Source organism: Aplysia californica, unplaced genomic scaffold, assembly GCF_000002075.1.
Source record: "Aplysia californica isolate F4 #8 unplaced genomic scaffold, AplCal3.0 scaffold00405, whole genome shotgun sequence".
Lineage (NCBI taxonomy): Eukaryota > Metazoa > Mollusca > Gastropoda > Aplysiida > Aplysiidae > Aplysia > Aplysia californica.
Window position 1 is genome coordinate 237,959 of NW_004797675.1, and position 22,500 is coordinate 260,458.

At 37.9% G+C, this 22,500-nt stretch overlaps 1 protein-coding gene across 2 annotated transcripts in view; it reads left to right on the plus strand.

Moving 5' to 3' along the window:
* LOC101848767 (adipokinetic prohormone type 1-like) overlaps positions 1–22,500 on the plus strand; it is a 38,749-nt gene that overhangs the window by 12,433 nt on the left and 3,816 nt on the right. The window contains exon 2 of one of the 2 annotated variants that reach the window (XM_035971257.1): positions 16,295–16,496. In XM_035971257.1, coding sequence (XP_035827150.1) covers positions 16,295–16,496 — 202 coding nt within the window. 2 annotated transcript variants of the gene reach the window in all.

A 22,500-nucleotide genomic window follows, 5' to 3' on the forward strand; every position in this document is an offset into this window, starting at 1 on the left:
CACACACACACACACACACACACACACACACACACACACACACACACACACGCGCGCACACAGGCTGACAGACAGACAGACAGACAGACAGACAGACAGACAGACAGACAGACAGACAGAGAGACAGACAGACAGACAGAGAAAGTTATTTTGCAATAGAAATTGAAGGAAAAATGCATGTTCACTTTTTAAAAAGCGCAAATATCAAAATCTGTTGCTTTCATTTCATGTTTGCTTTTCACACACAAGCACATAAAAAGTTGGCAAACGCATAGCACATTTGCTACGTTCACGTGGGTACGCACTTTTCGAAAATACAGATGCACAAAGCAAAATATGAGCCAAACATTTGAACGAATGTATAACCCTTTTTTTTTCACTCGTTCTTCCCTTGTTGTTACATTTCTTTAATTAATTCTGTTTTTCATTATCGGCTTTCTTTGCTTCTCTTTAGGAGTAAACTAGATGCACATTGATACAATAATGGTTATCTAGTGCTTGAAGAAAAAGCAGTCAGACAAATAGACAGGCAGACAAATAGGCATACAGACAAACAGACAGACAGAAATAACAGAAGGATAGAAAGAAGTTAAGATATTTACCAAAGGCGCTCTCCGACACCACCTCTCGTATAATTAACATGACGATCGCATTCGGAGCGCTCAAAACTGTTTCATCGCTACATAAATACCCTCTTCACCCCTTTCTGGCCCCTCTCATAAGCAGTTACAAGCACTGATCATAATGTGGACTAACGATTAAATTGGTTGACTCTGCCTCAAATAGGTGAGGGGGAAGGGGCTACCACAAAAGGGTTGGTGGGGGGGCGCTAACCCGTAATACATTTGAGGCTGCTGTTAGAGCTTGTTGTTGTTGTTGTTTGTTTGTGTGTGTGTTTGGGGGAATCATACCCAAGACGAGATTCACAGTTACAGTGTTGGAACAAGACATAAAAAGGCGTTCTTTCGGTGTTTTCTTTGAACAGAATTTACTCACAGAACTCCATAATGTATGTGTGTTTTTTTTACTGAAGAACATTGATAAATGTTGCATAAACGATGCAAATTTTCAGTTTCCACGAACTCTCAAGCTAAGGAAATAACGCAACTTAGCCGGCCATTTTCTCGCTAATTTTATATCTGAAAATAGGCGACCCCATCTCCTTCAATTACCAATATCTTGACTTGTAGCTAAGATAAACTGATATTTTTGTCTTCAAAAACAAGGCAAATGGACAGGCTTTAAGATGATACCTATAACCCCATATGTCCCAAAATGGATGAACGCCTGATTTCACTGCGTCGTGACACACACATACACACACACACACACACACACACACACACACCCCACACACACACACATACACACACACACAAACACACACACACACACATATATATATATATATATATATATATATATATATATATATATATATAATATATATATAATATATATAAATATATAATATAATATAGTATAATATAATAAAACTAACAAATTGTAAATATTCTATGTACGTTTTCATGCTTTTTTTTACACGTGGAATAAATATGACTTTTTTATCACAATATTTCGATAGAACATGCAACGGAAATCACAGATTAAGAAACTGCAATTTTTGTTTTAAATCGAAGTCTTGGGCTGAGTACATCTGAACAGTTGGCCGACATTACGTCGAAAATCGACAATTTCGACGCAAACTACCTACTGGTACGGGATCTGTGCACTTTACTTTACCCTTTACTTGCACATCTAGGTAAAGTAAAAGGTCGATGGGGTCGCTTGGTATCTAAGGACCCAGGAGACCACACTTGAGACAAACTGAAACCTATGGTTGCAATATACATGCAAATGTACAGACACAGTAAAACCCAATTAGAGACAGCTCCTGATATGGTCCCACAGGCTATTTGGAAGCAGCTGCCCAAAGTTACTGCGAAGTACAGCACACACTTCATTATATCTACAGAGAAGCAAATGGTCGACAGACTTGTTTCTTTTTGTGTTTCTTTTCGTTCGTTCATTTTTAACTCTAGCGTTCATGTATAATTTACAAACTTTAAAAATATTTGAAAGAAAACAAAATGCTTGCTTGCGTGCATTTCTCGCGTTTCCACTTTTTTCCTGCAGGTGGAATGCCAAGTATTTATCCAATCCTTTTACATTTCTACTGTTTCATTAATGATTTTATCCTTTTTTTGCCACTGGAGAAGGATGGAGGAGTTTGTGCGGAAGGGGGGGGGGGGTGGGTGTCGTCATTATTATTATTTTAATTTAAAAGAAGCAGTTCGGTTTTCAAAGAAGAAATTTTTCCAAAATTTATGTTTTAAATGATATGTCCAAAAACAAATTAGCTATACAATCACACTTTGTTGTCTGAAGTGGAATTGACATAAATCTCTTCTCAGTCTAACCTTTACGACGTGGTCTATTAGGCTACTGCTGCTACAAAGAATGAATATACATGAATAGTAAGATTTATGCTATAATTTTTTTTCGCACATTCTATTTCGCCACATACAAAAAAATATTATATTTACCTAAGGGGGAGGGGGGGGGACTTTGTTGTGTGTGGTTCAGTACGGGGGGGGGGGTATTTTTGCTTGTTTTTTTAAACCTCAATGAACTGGAAACACTAAAAACCTTTGCACATGTGTATATATGCAAATCAACGAGCTCACAGTTGATTCATTTAGTATCAATAGACCACGATGCAGGTGGTATCAGTTTAAATACCCAAACGGGACATGCTTGGACTCGAATTCATAAGGCGTTTTCAAGGCCCTTTATCCACTTGGTTCTGTCATATCTAATATGGACTGTATGTTAAGATGTTCTGCTTCATCTTTTGTGACCTTTCAGTATAGGCGGGGGTTGTCCAAGCCACACACATACATTGTACATCAAACAAATTCGTCAGTGAGTGAAAAAGGTTTAGCCTCGGGAGAAAACGCCATATTTCTCAGTGTAAAGGTTACTTGTGTTGTCAGTTGTACTCCCGGATGGCTAGATCCACAAATATTCACAGAGATGAATTCAATCGACATTGAATTTACAAAGGCATTCAGCGATGAAAATACACACCATGCACGCTTTCAACGAAATTTGTGCACTCACACTTTGGCTTTTATTCCGTCTGTTTTCTAGTTTTTTGACAGGACTGTTTTCAGCTTTTGCACGACAATGACATGGCTTCTGACCATTGCCCAGCTCAAGGTTTAAACGTTGTTTGTCAGCATTGGTTTATTTTTTGTAATTTATTTTGTTATTTATTTATTTTTTTTATGTTTAGGGGGGTGGAGGTGTTACCTTATAACACCAAAAAATATGGCTCACACGCACACGACAAGTTAACATTTTCTTCTTAGCATTTCCAGTATCTGAGCGTTTCTTCTCGGAATCTTCTGCAATAAAATACTCTTTCTCTTGCCATACTGTCTATCTTAGTGGTTTTGGTTCTGACCCAGGTTTCTATATTTGTTCCCACCTTCTTTTTTTAGGTTTCCCCTTTTTCCCGAATTCGTGTGATTCGTGGAAATTGATATGCCCAATATAGTTCTGTTTAACTTTCATTATGTTCCGGGGGGGGGGGGGGTTTGATGTTTCTGAGCCGATTCCTTTTAGAACTATATATTTAAGGCATTGTCTGTCTCCACGATACTATAAGAGTCCTTCCATAATATTATTATTCTATTTCAGAAGTTGCAATCTTTTTTGTAGCTTGTTTACTGATTGTCCATTGATTAAGCTTCACGCAGAGTGTTTTGATAGCTATATGTGTGTATGTGTGGCCAGCTCAGACATTGAAGGCGTATCTTTAAAAACGTACAGATACTTCGGTTCCCCCCTTTTATAACCTTATGTCAGTATTCAAAAAAAAAATTAAATATCGTCGCCGTTTGTGATAAAAATAGCTAACCACTGCTTACTTCTCTTGAAAAACATGCACTCCACTGGGATCAGCGGGACGTTTCACAAGAATAAGATAATGCTAAAAAAAGAAGAAGGAAACCAGGTGTAATTAGCATAAGGTCAAGCCGCCAATGTACGTAGGTAAACCTCGTCACTGACCTGAAATAACTTTTAGAACGTTTAGCATCTTGACCAGGTGTTCAGATCAAACCAAAATTTCAAGTTTTTTTGTACACTCTACTTTCTGGTATGTCAGATTTTGGTCAGTGACGCACAACTGGAGACGATAATAAACTAATACTTATACAATGTATATTGATTTTGTCATTGTTCCCACCGATTGATACATATTAGGTCACTGAGTAGGAGGGCGTCGACCCTGCCGGTCAGAGCTAACGCAGGCTGAGAAGGCCACACCAACGGAAATACCGAAATGCTTGATAGAAATAAAATCTCACTAAACGGTGATCGAACTCAGGTTTCTCCGTAAAAGGCGATACGCCTAACCGCTATATTAAGATATGTAGATCTGATAATATGCATGTGTATGTGTTTGTATGTTTGTGTCACGACACGGTAGAGTCAGGCGCTCGTCAATTTTGGGGGGCATATGGAGTTATTTATGTCTTCTTAAAACCTGTTCTTTTGCTTTGGTAAAAAAGACACCCAACTGCTATCTTGAATAGAAGTCGGAATATTTGCTGTCGAAGAAGGTAGGCTCACCAAACTATAGTGATTTCCATACCGGTAATATCCTAGGAAACTGCAAATTTACACTTTTTTGTGCCTCTCAAATAATATTTCCAGAAAAATCCTTTCAGGAATATGTTTTCACATACATAAAAGGTGTTGAGCTAAAAAAAAATGATAACAATTGCCTAACAGGCGGAAAATTCCAGGTTTTTAAAATGTCATTCTATTGAAGAGCACCTGGTTTCCCCACAATGCCTCATCTTATTATATAATATAAAGAGGTGTGTGTGTGTGTGTGTGTGTGTGTGTGTGTGTATGTGTGTGTGTGTTTGTGTGTGTGTGTGTGTGTGTGTATGTATGTGTGTGTGTGTGTGTGTGTGTGTGTGTGTGTGTGTGTGTGTGTAAAATGCAATGTCCCTTGGACTCCCCTCGACGTCAGAAACATTACCATTGCCTTTCTCACCCTGGGGTCAGGGTACAAACCACGAACAAACACTTTGCACAATTTCCTTACCCTGGACAAGCCTCTTGATGTTATTCCATGTCTTCCCTTTTTTCTGTACATCGATTTCTATAACTCTTCTCCAGGTTTCACGTTGGCTTCCTCTTGATCTGTTATCCTGTGGGTTCCAATCCAACACCTGTTTTTGTTATGCATCTGCCTGACTTCCCGAGAGTATGTCCAATCCATCGCCCCCGCCATATTCCCACCTCATCTCTGACTTGTCTCAGACTGGTTCTCCTTAACACTTCCTCGTTGGTGACCCTGTCTGTCCATCTGATCTTCAGTAACTTCCTTAGACACTTATTCAAGAAAACCTGGATCCTTTTTTTATGCAAGTCTGAGACGCATTCCAAGTCTCACATCCATACATCAAGACTGACTTCACGTCAGACTAACGTCAGAATATTTTGTCCATTGTCCTTGGAGTTGTGCTCATTTTGACTGAATGTGTTGTTGCCCCAGGAAACTATATATGTACTAACATCGGAAGGAATACTCGACTCTTTTTAAATAAAACATCTATAAAACTGAGGGACACGTCTGTTGTTGTTTTTTCATGATATTTACGTTTCTCTCCGACTATTCCATTTGTTACGAGCACAGCAAATGTGTCACGTGGAAAAAGGTATATGTATATTATAGTGCATTATATAATGTATATTGGTAATTTTAAATACTTTGTAGAATAAAATCCAACTAAGGAGGAGTCAAATTTGTCAACATAATAAAAAATCAACTTCGTGCTGACGTCTGCGAGAGATAGCAAGGTTTTGTTTTGTTTTTCTTTTTCTTTTCTTTTTTACATATCCTTTTTAAAAATAACAATTGAGGAAAATAAGAAACTTTACTTCTTCAAAAGAAATATACTATTTGCGTATTTGAGCATTAAAGAACAATTTCATTTGAAACCATTATTGCCTAACAAACTCCGGAAACTTTTGCGCCCATTTTAAGTTGTGCCCCCGATATTCGCCTTTTCTTTCCAGACAGGGTAGAATAATGCAGCTGGAACTTTTCATTATCCCAGTAGCATGTCTCTGGGTTGATTCTTTGGACCTCCTGTTTAACATCGATTTTCAACTATTCGAATCTTATTTCATTGTTTTTGTAGGTTCTGTCTTTTAAAAATCCAGAAAGCAAAACAATGCACTTTGAAAGGGCCATTTTAACCCTAGATCTATGTCCATGTGAATGGTAGTTCTAAATGAATCTTCACATTAGGTTATGGTAAATTTTGAACGAACATTCGAAGTTTTCCGTTTCATTCAATTTTGGTTGACATTTTTTAACTGGATAGTTTTTCAAACATATTATTATTCCTTGTATAGCTTGGAGTCAAAGGGAAGTAGAATGGAAAACAAGCAAAGAGATTTTAAAAATCATTTGCTATCGCAACCACAATTTTAAAAAACAAAAACATTCAACTGAAAAAGAAAGTACAAAGATAAAAAATAAGAAGTACTGGCAGTGTCATATTACCGATCCCAATATAGATGTGAAGCGCAGGCATTAATGAACAAGACACACAAAATAAGGCATCTTTTGAAATGAAATTTCACAAAAAGAGCTCTTAGAATATCTTGGAGGCAGAAAATAAGTAATTAAAAGGTTCTAAGAAAAATAGATATATGTTTATAAACCCTAAACACCACTGCAAAACAAAATGTAACTTAAATTGAAGTGCTTTGACCGTATCAGACGCCATGATTCACTTCAGAATATAATCTAGAAGTTAAAGTAGATGGTAAAGTAGATGACAAGAGAGGAAGAGGGAGACCTAACAGAAGACGGGAACAGGACAAAGAAACCTGATTTGAAAATACAACAATTCAAATAAACAGAATAGCAAGAAACATGTTGTTTCGTTGTATAAAGGTCCAACAAGCTGCGTCCAATTACTGGAAAGGCTAAGAAAAAGTGCTTGAAAAAGCGTTTAAATATAGTCAATAACTCTAGTGCAAATAAATTTACTTGAATAATTTTACTAAAACTCATGCAACAAAAAAAGCTATGTGACTGAAAACCAAATATGCAACTCTTGCGTAACAGAAAACCCATATCATACGGGTCCTTTTCTTGAGCAATTTCTAATGATTGCCCTACGCCTCGTGTTTAAAGAAACATCTCCTATGTCCATCTTTTTAGTCACTTTCTTGGAAGAGCGATAAATGCTTGCTGGGGCCGTTGAGGTCAGCACAAGAGTGTTTTAATAGCGGCAGTCACAAGGGAATATGACCAATTTCCGATACGACAAATGCCATCTTTTGTCTCCGTTGTACTCGGCACAAGTCTTCTCCTGCCTTTCTGGGCTCCAGGAAGCTCAACTTTGGTTCTCCTTGCGCTGTGATGTCATTTGCCGCAGATGTGCCCTTTCATTAGAGCAGTCAGAGATTAAGGGGCACCCACTAGTGAGGGGTGGTGTGAGCCTTCGCTGACACATGGGTGTGAGAGAAACATACGAAACGGAAAATGGGGGAGCGGAAAAGCAAATTAGTGCGACTTAGACTTGAATGCTCTTCTTTTGATTTAAGAAGAAGACTATAGTTGTGGTTAAAAGGCTCGTGGGAAAGGGGGGTTGTTGGTGGGTGTAGGGGAGAATAGGGCGGGGGGAGGCAGGGAAGGAGGGGAGGTGAGTGTGAAAAAAGAGAGGGGGGAATGAGAAATGGTGAGGAGTTTGGTCTTGTGATAGCATGTGTTTGACTTTGCCACCTTTGCTGCCTTTTTTTTCTTTCTCGTTATTGTTAAGCTTTTTACTTTTTGCTTGTTGCAGGCAGAAACAGTAAGACAAATTAGATATTGTACCTCCCAAAAACTTGAAGGTTGTGGGCTCAATAATATGACGTATTACGCTGACGCCAGAGAGGGTTGGGAGGGTGCAGGGTAGCAGGCGTGCAGGGAGAAAAATAGCAGAATAGCAAAATAGAAACACCCAAGAGGAAAAGAAATAGACAAAAGCAGGGTTTTGCGACACATGGCAGACCGCGGGGATATAAAAGGAGAGTAGCTACAGAGATGTCCTTCAGTAATCTTTCTTCGATTCCTAGGCTAACACCAAGGTAAGAGTAAATTCTGTCCTTAAGTAGATATGTATGTGTGTGTGTGTGTGTGTGTGTGTGTGTGTGTGTGTGTGTGTGTGTGTGTGTGTGTGTGTGTGTCATATTTATGGACAAATGTATTGTGCTGTTTAAAATAGACATATACAACAAAAAACGCATTTGTTTAAAATTACTCAATCTTTTTTAATGTCTTTTGTGTTTTTCGTTCACACATTTAATTTACAGTGATTTTTGTCTACTTTTGTCTGTTGATGTCAGATTTTGTTCGCGGATATCTGTTGACGTTAGAGCACTTATGAGGTTTCACTAGATGTGAAACAGATTTATTATAATCTCGGTCTCCTTTTCTTCCTTCTGATCCTGATCTGACTGGTTATCCGTAAAATATCCGTTTTCAAAGGTGGAGCCGTATTAATTCGTTTAGTCAGGTCGAACATATTTTCTGTAGGGTTCAGAACAACACAAGTAAGAAAGTATAACAAGTAAAAAACGAAGTGTGTTCTCAGGTTCCACAGAAATACAATTTAAGGTTTAATCTTTGTTTTATTATTCAAAATTTCTCATTACTGATATTGCAAAAATCTTTTCCACATATGTTGCAGTTTTAAATAACGATCATGCGGAACTAATTAAGCAATAATTTCTCGACAGTGAAATGAAGCCACTCATACCTAAAGACATAATTTTTAAACGAGTGATTAAACTCTTCATGAAGCGCCTGGTTGTTTGTGCTTATCGCAAGCCAAACAAGCAAGTTTGAAGTGTAAGTCCATTAAATGCCATACATTGAGTTGCTTTGGCATTACCCATCCGGTGAAATGAATCCTTACATTTCAAATGTGTAATCAAAATTTGCATATATTATTACTTTACGAAATTGCCAATTGTAATCACTTTTTGAAACTCGTGATTACAACTTGGCAATTTCACTCGTAGTCGTAGGATAGATTTTGATCTATCACCATAACGAATGTGATATCGAATAGCTCCTACTTCCTGGTAGATACTGTATACCAATCAGCCGAAGTTGGCCTCAGCAGAAAGGGCCAAAATGCCAGCATGCTAGATGGTTTAGATGATGTTAATTTCAACAATATTATTTTTGGCTCGTTCCGGTTAAGAGTTCACATGCACCAAACAGGTTCAGCAGCGTTCAAAAGAAGATACTTTTAATAATTATCCTTTTTTCCTGTAGTCTTCTTATTTTTCTTCATCTCCAGTATCTTCTTTGGGACCATAGTATTGTTCACTCGATCTGTTTAAAATTCTTGAATCTTTCAAACGATCGATGGATTATTTTGAAAATTATGTCTGTGTCATGAAGAGTTTGCAAAACATCTGCAAATATAAACATCATATTATTTTTGTCTCATTTGAAATAAGTATAACAAAGGAGGCCCAAAAGAATAGGGAAGCACAGATTGATCAGATTATGTTTACGATTTAACCAGCTTGATAAAAGACATTTTACACAGTTCTTGTGTTTTGTTTTCTATTTTCAATTGTTATTATCATTATATTTTGTTTGTTTGCTTTGTGTGAAAATAACTGCTCACAATCACAACAACATAGCGCACTTCGGCTGACTGCCATCAAACACTCATAGGTTGAATGTTCGGTATCCAAGCGCCGAGTCAGCTGATTGGGTGTCTGGTAGTTTACACTGAAAAGGTTCAGAAGACTATCTAAGTGATTTTCTCCCACATTTCTGATTTGCTAGTGTATTTTAATCATGGTATAAATTTGCGTAGCAAAGCTTGATCGTCAATGTATGTTTCAGATCGTTTCTGATTTTTATTTGTTTGGTCTTTTTAAAAAGATAACACTCACCAAGAAAATTCAACTTTTTCTGCGGAATTGAGTTTGAGACTTGGTCTATAGTATCTCCCGTTTTGGCCCGGAAAGTACTGGAACAACGTTAGTATTTCATGGGTTAATGATGGAGTTAGGGTTAGGGGTGTAAGGTATGATTATACTAAAAACAGGTTAAGACAAGACCAACTAGATTTCTAGAGTTGCAATTTATAAGCCTTGGAGATTCAGAGGAGAGATATGTCGGGCTAAGTGGACGAGTGTAGCTCCAATAAGCTTACCCGAGGGTGGTTACCTTATCTGGGCGACAGAATATGATCCTAATAAGAGAAGTGCTCATTTGGGCTACTCACTAGTATATAGCCCCCCCCCCCCCGCCCCCCCCATCCACCCCTCTCTCCAGAAAATCACGCTTCTTTGTTTTTCTTTTAGACAGCAAGAGGGATAGAGAAAGTGGAAAAGAGAGAAAAAAGAGAAAGAGAAAGAGAGAGAGAGAGGGGGGGAAAGAGAGGGGGGCAGACAGATAGATAGATAGATAGATAGATAGATAGATAGATAGATAGATAGATAGATAGATAGATAGATAGATAGATAGATATAGATAGATATAGATATATCTATATATTATATATATATATATATATATATATATATATATATATATATATATATACAGAGAGAGAGAGAGAGAGACAGAGAGAGAGAGACAGAGAGAGAGAGAGACAGAGAGAGAGAGAGAGAGAGGGGGGGAGGAAGGTGGAGAGCGAGGGAAGGGAAAGATTTTTTTTAAAATATTTTTATAATTACCTATTATGTCATTTTTTTCTCTAAAATAAATCTCTGACAGTATTTATAATCAAAAGACTTCAAAGGATATTTACTGCCTTCGGAATGACCCAAACATGTCTAAAAAGTAGTTCTGGGGCCTCTGAACATTGTTTTCAACCCTCTACATGGCACAAAAGGGGTTTCGTAGACGGAGACCATAATGAGATATCCATGTCTAGAAAATATAATGCGAGGGTTGAAAATAAAGAAAACGGAAAAAGAAATAAGCTTACAATAGAAATATTTTTATGTACATTTTTTCTTTGTTGAAATGTGAAACTGCTGATGGTTGGTACCGCGTCTATACTGTTCCCCTGGCGTTTTTCTATTTTTGTTTTGCTTTATCTTAGCTCTAAATTATCCACATTAGGAAAGCGTGTTCCAATTTTGTCGCTACGCGCTTCCTATGATCATTTCCCAACCCTTATTTAAAGCAAAACGAACTTAGTGTGCAATGAAAGGGCTAAACAACACCCTTTGTAGAGTCTATCTAAAATACAGGACCATCAAACAATTCAACACATTCAGCCTACAAGACAGGGGCTATTAGACAGAGTCAAGTTCTTATAGACATCAATTTGTCTCCTGAGCATTCGAGTATGAGCACAGTTTCATCATGAGAAATCTCTCATGTTAGCAGTTGCTCAGTACACAGGTGACAAAGTGAGTGAAATGTTCGAAAACGTTAAAATAAAATAATAGTTTAACACTTGTTTGGATATAATTAATCAAGATAAGTTTATATGTTTAAATTTCATTTACTTGCTAGGCGGCAGAGAGTTTAGAGTCTTATAATTTTAGCATAAGTTCAAGATCTCTTAGGGCGAAACAAAAGTGAAAAACAAATTGCAGGGTAAGGAAATGACAATGCATCGACGGCCTCCATAGTTCATACAAAAAGTTAAGAGTGTACGTAAAATGTGTACGTGATATCCGCGGTGTTTCGGCAGGGGACCAGCTCTATTAAATGGGCGCGCACTTTTTTATTAATGAAGTTGCGTTATTGTTATGATGTCACTGGGCTTAAGCAGATTGTTGAGTGTGTAGGGCCTACACTTGAATGAAGTTTTTGGCGGGTTGTCAATCACTGTTGAGTGTGTAGGCCTACACCCGTTCAGTGTGTTTGTGGAGATCAGACAAACAATCAACAACAAGTCTGTTATGGTTTCGTCTGTCGGCATAAAAAGTTCTAGCTAATTTATTAATTTACCTACGCACATGAGAACACTTTAAATACGTGTCACCAAAAATGTTCCTTTTTCATTCGGAAACTCAGCGATTACCAGCTAATAACATGCCTGAAAATCGGTGCCGTTATATAATATCCTCTTCGAAGCCCCATTCCTACCTCCCCATTGCGAGCAGGGATAACTATAACACTGACATACATACAAACACACGCAGTGCCCAGGGATGTGAATGATCATTTACCGTCGAAACCCTATTTCTGTCATTTTAAAAACCATTCGATAACAAAAGGGGGCGAGTTTAGGAACAAACTTTCCGCACGTAGGAGTATGACGTCAAGGGGGCGAGTTTAGGAACAAACTTTCCGCACGTGGGAGTATGACGTCAAGGGGGCGAGTTTAGGAACAAACTTTCCGCACGTAGGAGTATGACGTCAAGGGGGCGAGTTTAGGAACAAACTTTCCGCACGTAGGAGTATGACGTCAAGGGGGCGAGTTTAGGAACAAACTTTCCGCACGTAGGAGTATGACGTCAAGGGGGCGAGTTTAGGAACAAACTTTCCGCACGTGGGAGTATGACGTCAAGGGGGCGAGTTTAGGAACAAACTTTCCGCACGTGTGAGTATGACGTCAAGGGGGCGAGTTTAGGAACAAACTTTCCGCACGTGGGAGTATGACGTCAAGGGGGCGAGTTTAGGAACAAACTTTCCGCACGTAGGAGTATGACGTCAAGGGGGCGAGTTTAGGAACAAACTTTCCGCACGTAGGAGTATGACGTCAAGGGGGCGAGTTTAGGAACAAACTTTCCGCACGTAGGAGTATGACGTCAAGGGGGCGAGTTTAGGAACAAACTTTCCGCACGTGGGAGTATGACGTCAAGGGGGCGAGTTTAGGAACAAACTTTCCGCACGTGTGAGTATGACGTCAAGGGGGCGAGTTTAGGAACAAACTTTCCGCACGTGGGAGTATGACGTCAAGGGGGCGAGTTTAGGAACACACTTTCCGCACGTGGGAGTATGACGTCAAGGGGGCGAGTTTAGGAACAAACTTTCCGCACGTAGGAGTATGACGTCAAGGGGGCGAGTTTAGGAACAAACTTTCCGCACGTGGGAGTATGACGTCAAGGGGGCGAGTTTAGGAACAAACTTTCCGCACTTGGGAGTATGACGTCAAGGGGGCGAGTTTAGGAACAAACTTTCCGCACGTGGGAGTATGACGTCAAAGGGGCGAGTTTAGGAACAAACTTTCCGCACGTGGGAGTATGACGTCAAGGGGGCGAGTTTAGGAACAAACTTTCCGCACGTGGGAGTATGACGTCAAGGGGGCGAATTGCATGGCGTCCTTGCGATCGGATTGAAACAAACGTTCGAAGAAATAAGAATGATGCTTTTTGAACAATCAAATTGACCATTACCTACTAATAGCCTTATTAATTACTGAAATACAATATAATTATATGGCAAATCACTTTATTCGTATCTAAAAGCATTTAGTTTGGAATCTGGGACAGACACGACGTTGTCCTTTTTTCAGCTGAAGTAGTCTGGGAAAGCAAGAAGTGAGGTCACTAAATGGGTAGGAATAAGCTATCATGCAAATCTTTTTCTTATTTCTTCAACTTGAAGATAGTATTTCAAAAAGATACAAACGAAGGAAAGAACCCCACTTTAAAGGAGAGACATTGCAAAAATAATTTATTTCGCCTTGAGCTTTTTCGGAGAAGAATGATTTTTCTTTGTAATTTCGTGAAAGGATATTTTTTCTCGACCTGGACAAAGAAATTTCGTGTTGTGGACACTGTTGAAAAAAGTAACTCGTGAAAAAAGTAGTTTTTCAAAAAATGTTTTGTTTACAAAACACAGCCGCCTGTGCGTAATCGAAATGATCACGGTGTAGTCTCGTACTTGTGCATCTGTGACCCCAAGAACTACCGATAATGCGACAGCAGATAGTGGACACAAAGCTTGCAGGCGACTCGAGCCATGTATTCTCAGCTCACCAGTGACACGCAGTGACAATACAGTCGCTGGTGAGTGAGAGATGAATCGCTCGAGTAGCCTAGCTATTAGAACTAGTTACTACTGGCGACAGTCGTGGGGATACACTGGTACTTCTTGTGGTGCAATGTGATAATGTAGTGTCGTGTGCCTAGTACTGGTGGAATTAGTGTTCTTAATCAAAATATAAATGTATATAAACAATAACATAAAACACATAAATAAAAAAGAACCACAACTTAGTGGATTAGTAAAGGTTTCCTTCAAATGAATTTCGATTCCAAGCCAAAATTAAAGTACTGATACAACACAGTACGCAAAAAGAGTTGATTTCTTTATTAATATTGATTATTGCAAGACCACCTTAGTATATGGTTTTAGCTAGTTGAATCTTTATACTCGACGCGTGAAACGCGAATATTTCCTCTTCTCGAAAAATCGTATTTAAAAGTTACATTACATGATTTGTGTCTTGTGGAAATGATTTATTGAATAAGAAATAGTACTGCATACATCCAATAATAATAGCAATAATAATTATAATAACAATAATAATAATAATAATAATAATAATAATAATCATAATAATAATAATCATAATAATAATAATAATAATAGATCTAATAATGATAATAATAATAATAAAATAATAATAATAATAATAATAATAATAATAATAATAATAATAATGTTCATTTGTATAGCGCATGTCCACTTAGAAAGTGTGTCAGCCCCCTTTACAATGATACAGGCATTCGGTTCCAATAGTTTCCTCTCCCCTCCCCTTATGTCCCCTCTCTCTCTGTTTCTCTCTCTCTCTCTCTCTCTCTCTCTCTCTCTCTCTCTCTCTCTCACTCTCTCTTTCTCTCTCTCTCTTTCTCTCTTTCTCTCTCTCCCTCTCTCTCTCTCTCTCTCTCTCTCTCTCTCTCTCTCTCTCTCTCTCTCTCCAGTACATGTTTGAGTACAGTCCCACAAAAAATAACTTGCACACGTACACGTCGATGATGACACATAGCCACTTGTTACAGAACAATATTATGAACAAACAAAAAAATATACTAATACTTTTAATAGAACAGGTGGTTTGAGAAGGTCGCCATGTACATAATAATTATAGCTGACCACAAACAATTAGTGTCTTTCTAGCGATGATTTGAAATTTGTAACAATGGTCGATTTCGTAGATGTACCGTTAATGCTTCCCCTAAGGAAGGGGCGTGGTGTTTGTTTAGTGCCCATAACAGTATAATTGGCACAATGTTCTTAGCTCATCTAAAATTAGGGACAGCTGTTGTGTACTGAATACGTGCTAGTTTTGCTAATGAGAGAAGCTTCAACTTGTTGATCTACCTATAACAGCTATTTTAAACTAATGTAGCAGTTCGGTTGAGTTTTTCTTGATTCCCCTTTCCCTAATGCCTATAATTATTGTGTGACATGAGGGTTCCTGGTGCCAGTACAATTAAAACTGCTAAACTTGATTACTATCGTTTTTACCTAGCTGGGGAAAAAAAGCTTTATCTTTTAGTGCTTTATATATGGTTCCGATCTTTCAAAAAGCAGCAAAGCGCAGTATTTTCGTATTTCTATTTAGAGATCCCTTGTCTGTGCTTTTTGAACAAAAAGTGGAAATTAAAGATAATAGAAAGCAATAAAAAGGCTACTGTGAACCTTGGTCAAATATCCGTTCAAAAAAGTTAAGTATAGCATTAAGTTATGACATTATACTAGAATCCGTATTTATATATATATATATATATATATATATATATATATATATATATATATATATATATATATGCTATATTATATATTTTATAAAAGACCTCTCCCAATCCCATCACCTCATCCCATCACCGCCTAAAACCCCTAGTCTAGTGTGTTTCGAGATAATTTGTCTTTGCTCCAAAAGCAGTAAGTTAATCCTTACATAAAGACAGAAAATCAATAATTTCACTTTACATGTAAAAGAAATGTTACAAGTAGAACGCTAAATGACTCTGGCAATTTGAAAGCGACAGCCACGTGGTTTCCTGTCTCGGTGAATTGATAGAGTCACTAAATTGACCGAAGTGAAGTCAATAGGCTACGAGGTAGAATTCACTTCTTTAAACGGTTTGAGTTCGTTTAAAAGGGGGTGGAGACTTGAATTTGCTGTCATTTTGTTCGTTGCGCACGCCATTCTGTTGGATCTAGACATTATACCCACGGGTTACCTCATCAACAACAATAAGGTTGTGTGTGGTTAATGGATTATAATCTTCTAGTCATATTTTTGTAACATCATTTCTTCAACAGAGCAAGCACAATGGAATCTTCTAGCATACTTTTGATCCTTGTCGTCCTTGTGATAGGCACGTCCACTTGCCTTGCACAGATTCACTTCTCGCCCGACTGGGGTACAGGGAAGAGGGCGGTCTCCACTGTCACCGAGAAGGAAATCCCACACTGCTGGCAGATCGCGGACAAAGAAATCATCGATATCATGCTTTTAATACAGGTGAGATGATAAGTAATAGGAGGGAGCCCATTGTGACCATTTGTTTTATTTGGGGTTTATTTTGTTTTATTGGGGCTTGGGGTTTATTTGATTGGTTTGTTGTGGTTTTCTTTTTTGTTGGAGCCGGTTGCTTTTTCACAAAAAAGGGGTGGGGCTGAAATATGCGCGTAGTGTTAGTGAATAGATTGGGTGTAATTTTTTTTTAGATGTGGACAGGACCCCAGTCTGTGTATGTCACCCTGGCCTATCTGTCACATGTATTACTGCGTGATGGTTTGGCGTGGAAAATTCTGAGGACACGACATTCGATTTTGGGAAATAGCATATTTTTTTCTTCTAGTAGGACAGCAGCACCCCCTACCCCATCCCCACCCTAATCACCACACATACACACACACACGCACGCGCGCGCACGCACACACACACACATGCATGCTATTCTCCGCCATGATCAACATCATCGTCGTTGTCATCATCGTCGTCATCATCATCATCATCATCATCATCATCATCATCATCATCATCATCCAAAGTGAGAGAGATTAAATCATATCTCCCGAACTTTTTGTGGGATTACTCGTTTGCAGATCGTGCATTGCTTAACAAAGCGCAGAGTTATATTGAGGTTCTTTCAGCAGAAAAGACGGAGGCCAATAATTTGACCTTCAGGGGGGACAAGTAAGGGTCACTGTTTCCTAAAAGAGAATTTCTGTGTTGAACGAAATTGGTCATTTTTTTATTTTTGTTAAATTTGTAGCTTTGCAGATATCAGACTAGTCGGCTAAGCTAAGCTGCTTTGTGTGTGTTTGTGTTCGTGTGTGTGAGAGTGTGTTTGTGTGTGTTTGAGCGTGGGTGGGTGGGTGTGTGTACGTGTGTGTTAGTGTGCATTATGGTGCTTTCTATGTAAGCAGTACCATTTGTTCTCTTACCATGCGGATGCTTGAAGAGTGATACCAGTAGATACTACTTCTAACCCTCCATCAATTGTTATGCCAATGAGTTGTGTCTTTTCCTTACACTAAATAACCAATATTGTGTTGAAGTAGTTCTTTTCCTGCGAATCTTACCCAAAACTCTATTAACACCACGGCAACTAACTGAAAAAAACGATGCTTAGAGACCAGAAAAGCTCAAAGTGGTTTGTTCGCCGAAGGAAGGAAGAACAATATCGGTACAACTGCTCAAACCGGCGTACCATGAGGTCGATTAGTTTGGGGGAAGGTTAAAGACTTCCTCTCTGATGTAATATCTGAAAGTATCGAAGGGATGGGTCAACGTTTAGACCCGCGGGATCGGTATTACAATTTTCAGAACATCTCAATTACTTTGTACTTTGTAGTAGCTTTGGAGGAAAGATCATTTCTTGGCGCTCATATGACCTTATTATGCAGTTGCGAACGGCGTAAAACCTTCTACTATAAAAAAAAAGATAAAAAAGATCATTTACAAAAAGATTGTTCACTCAGCCCAATAAAAGCGACGATGTCCGCTCTAATTGTCTGAAGGTTCAACTGTCACTTCTTCGGTGCTTAGTGCTTTCTTTCGTTTCTCGAGAAGGAAGTAGCCCATGTTTGACTTTGAAAAGCAATGTTTATGTTGTAACTCTGTACCTCGATCCGATTTTCTCTTAGCTGGGCTCTAACCAACAGCGGCATTATAGCCTCTCAGACCGAAATAATCTAATTAAACAGCAAATACGATCACACCCCTCCCCCACCCCACCCAGCACACTGTGCACATACTTCTCGTGACTATACCGTACTGTAATAATGATAATGATAATAAAAATAATCATAATAATCATAATCATAATCATAATAATGACAATAATAGTAAAAATAATAATAATAATAATAATAATAATAATAATAATAATAATAATAATAATAATAATAATAATAATGTTGACAACGATAATGATATTAACGATAATAATAAGAATAATCAATAATTTATTATTATAGCTCGTCTGTCAAAGTCTGACTATGAGCCATACATCCGCAGAGGAGAATATTTCTCCAGCGAAAAATTTAAAAGAATAATTTGAAGAAATGAAGGTTACGATGACTTGTCACTTCTTCTGCGGCAGGTAAGACCAATTTTGGAAGAGAAAGGTTTGCAGCATTTTTTTTATTTAAATGCTCCAATTTCACGTGTATCTCATAATAATAAGAAGAAGAAGAAGAAGAAGCAGAAGAAGAAGAAGAAGAAGCAGAAGAAGAAGAAGAAGAAGAAGAAGAAGAAGAAGAAGAAGAAGAAGAAGAAGAAGAAGAAGAAGAAGAAGAAGAAGAAGAAGAAGAAGAAGAAGAAGAATTATCATTATTATTATTATTATTATTATTATTATTATTATTATTATTATTATTATGGTAATAGAAAGCATTTGTATAGCGTAAAGTACCGATCAGCAGCAAGATCTATTCGCTATACATTCTATATAATTACCCCAGCAGACCTGATAGCATTCTGAAACAATCTCAACTTCCTTGAAAGCGCACAGTGCAAGCTGCCTTCTAAAAGGCGCTAAAACACGAATATACAGACAAGATATATCATATGAAAGAGCATTAAGTAGTGGTATCGAAAATTGAGACCTAATAATGCTAAAAATAATTTTATTAGGCCTCAACGGTTTCACTTGTTGCTGCATTCATCCGAAGTACTAACTAAAACAAGCTCAATCATACAATTTTTGTTTTATAAAGCTGCAATGAGGGCGTATTTACAATGCTACCCTGGTGTATCTCATACATTTTTAGTCAGGTGTTCGCTAAGTTCTCCCTATTTCTCAGGTGGCGCCACTGGTGATATTGAGGACTTCTTTTTTTTAGTTGCTCAAAGGGTGAAATGGACCACTTTATAGTAAAGGATCGTTGGTATGGGCTGATATAATATTTATAATTATGGTGGTGCCTACCTTTGCATTACTTTTTAAAAGAAACCAAACACTTTTCAGACCTCATTTTTTTTTACAAAGGTGGCATTAAAATACTTATGTGAACCTGACAGTGCCTGATTTTCCTGATTTTACGCTTAACATTTTATACAATTTCTGAATAATATTATGTTGTTATAAAATACCCCAAAATTGCCCCATGTATTGTTTCCTATTGCTAAATTTTTATCAAAACTCGATTATTTTAACTCCTTGCTATCAGGGATATCACTGGAGAAAGTTAAAAGACTTCAAACTACCCAAACAATGCTGCCCGTTTTTTTTTTTCGGAAAAGAAAGGGAGACTCTGCTAAACCTCTTTTACGGACATTGCATTGGCTTTCTGTTGAGAAAAGAATGGTGTTAAAGTTGGCCACCCTATGTCACAAATGTTTTAGTGATAATGCTCCATCATATTTATCAAATATGTTAAGACTGTACATTCCAACTCCCAGTTTGTGGTCATCAGCTGACCCCGAAAAATTATTTTACCATCTATGAAACTTAAAAACAATGGGTAAAAGGGCATTTTAGTACCAAGGCCCCAAGATCTGGAATGCTTTACCAAGTACTTTAAGAGAGATCAAATCTTTTGATTCATTCAAATGTCAGCTGAAGTTGTTTCTGTGTTTAAATTAATAAGATGAATAATTGGAGTAATTTTCTTTTAGTCAGAACACAATGTTTTATGTTACTGTTGTATGTTGCACTGTATTGTAAAGCGCTGAGAGCCTACTGTGTACTTTCGGGATTGAGCACTATATAAATGTTATTTATTATTATCATTATTTTTATAAATGTGAGTACCTGTTGTTCCGAAAAAAGTCGAGGATGCAAGGATATAATTTACCAGGAATCCTTAAAGCCATAGAGTAGGGGGCTCCAGTGGCTGCGTTGTTAGAGGCCTCAGGGTCACAGTACTCTCAAGCGTGTGTCAGTGATACGTTGTTTTGGTGGATAGTCTCTGGGGTATGTTCTTTTGCAGACACGATAACTGTAGCTCAAAAACATGATGCTGCACAAAGGGAACCATAAACGGTGTGTGGTTTCTCTTTGACATTATGATATTGTGCATTTTCCATGCATTTATGCATTACTTTGTGATGATTTCTTCTAAATAACACATCAACGCTTAAAGGTCATAAGCGAAGCCATGGGAAGGCTTAACCAACAAACTATACGTCTTGGCAGATAAGTGCAACGTTTTAGGACAGAGAAATGCTCAGCTATCTCTGGCCAGCTGATGTATTTGTAATCAGTACAAGTTTTTTTGCAAATGTTATTTAATTTACTTAACTCCCTTTGCCATTTTAGCTAGGTGTGTAGCGTTTCCTCCTTCTTGAATATTAAAAGTCAAAATCAGTTCGTGATGAACAGACTATTTTTATCATGTAGGCAACTAGATCCAATGTATATTTTGTATTTACGTACACCACTACGAAATAGGTTTCCCAGGGGGATGGGGTGGGGTGGAGCTTCAATTAAGTGAAACGTACTGTATTTTTCTTGTTTTCTTTTTCTTTTGTAAATATATTCCAAAGATGTGGCGATGACTGGAGCGTCATCAATTAGTCACGAGTGTAGTACAATTGCGGTCGAAAGCAATACATGATAAGCCCAACGCTCTAGGTAGTCGTGCTAATGGCATGCGGGCGGCTAGTTTATGATAGTACTACTTACCTCGGATTATCGATTACTTTATCCTCTTTGTATTACAAGGCGTGTCGTAGTTGATTCCCTCCAGGTACCAAGGAACAAAATGGTTATTTGTATGTGTGTGTGCCTGATGAGATGTATCGTAAGACGCACAGACTGGAACTGAGATACAGGGCGGTAAAGGTCTAAATTCTAGGTTTTTTTTTACAAAAATGACCTCTATTCACAAGAAATAATTTTTTTGCCTTTTACCCACTGATATTTACACGGTTTTGTGTTAACGTTACGCAAAAAATTGTGTTTTGAAGATTTTTGGGTTTTTTTATTTTGGTCACAAGCAAGGAGGTTACTGTAAGCTCCTTGGTCACAATTCATCTTACATAATAACCAAGATTGCGTGGGAACATTTGCTGTAAGAGCTTACGTCGGCGGAAGGGTTCTTCGACTCATTCATAAAAACAAATCCTATAACATTGCATACAAAATTTAGGTCAATCAGTTACCGAATTCGATCTATGAAGTGCGCAACGGTGTAACAAAAAGCAGTAAAGAATAGTAGGCTTTGCTCATTTGTACCATGTCCCACGTGATGGCAAATCCGTACTTTGAAATTTCTAGATCTAGTATTATTATTTATTACGATTTCTACCCATTCAAAAAAATCAACGCTTTCACATGGCACATGAAAATGTATGCCATTTAGCGTCCTTTCTAGTGCTGTGCAGCGCGCACAATTACACTGACACATTAAATTAATGAAGGAATCATCTCCGCATACACGCTGCCACCCCCCCCCCTCCCCCAGACACAAACACTTCGTATACAAAGCGAAGACATTTTGCGAGATTGCAAGTTCTACTCGACCTTGAATTTGCTTTTAAAAACCTTATAATGACACTTTGAAACTGTTCAATTGTCTTAAACTGCATTTTTACAGCTGCCCTTTGAGTAGTAACAGTGCTGTCAAGGGTTTTGGAGACAAACAATGCGATTCGTAGATCAATCCATATTCATTTGGAGTAGAACGCGATCTAGCTATAAGGGAAACTTTAAAGCTATTTTTTCCAAACTTTTTTTTCCGTTCTGTACCTGACATATATATTAACCGGATTTCGCAAAGTACTGAAGCTATCTTTAAAACGTATTAGGCAAGTTATTCTGAGTTTGTTTTTTTTTTGTACCAGAAAATGCAATAAAACGCAATTCTTCCAAATGCGTCACACGGCACCATCCACCAGGTACACACCCATATCTCTATAAAGGGTTTTGTATCTGTTCCCCGCTATTTAGGTTAGTCACCTCAATGCTGGGCATGCTACTACAAGTGGCATATAGCACCCATGTTTGTTTTGCTTTTGTTAGTTTTTGTGTATTCTGTTCTCTTTGTAATCATCGTCCTTGAGGTATCCTGAC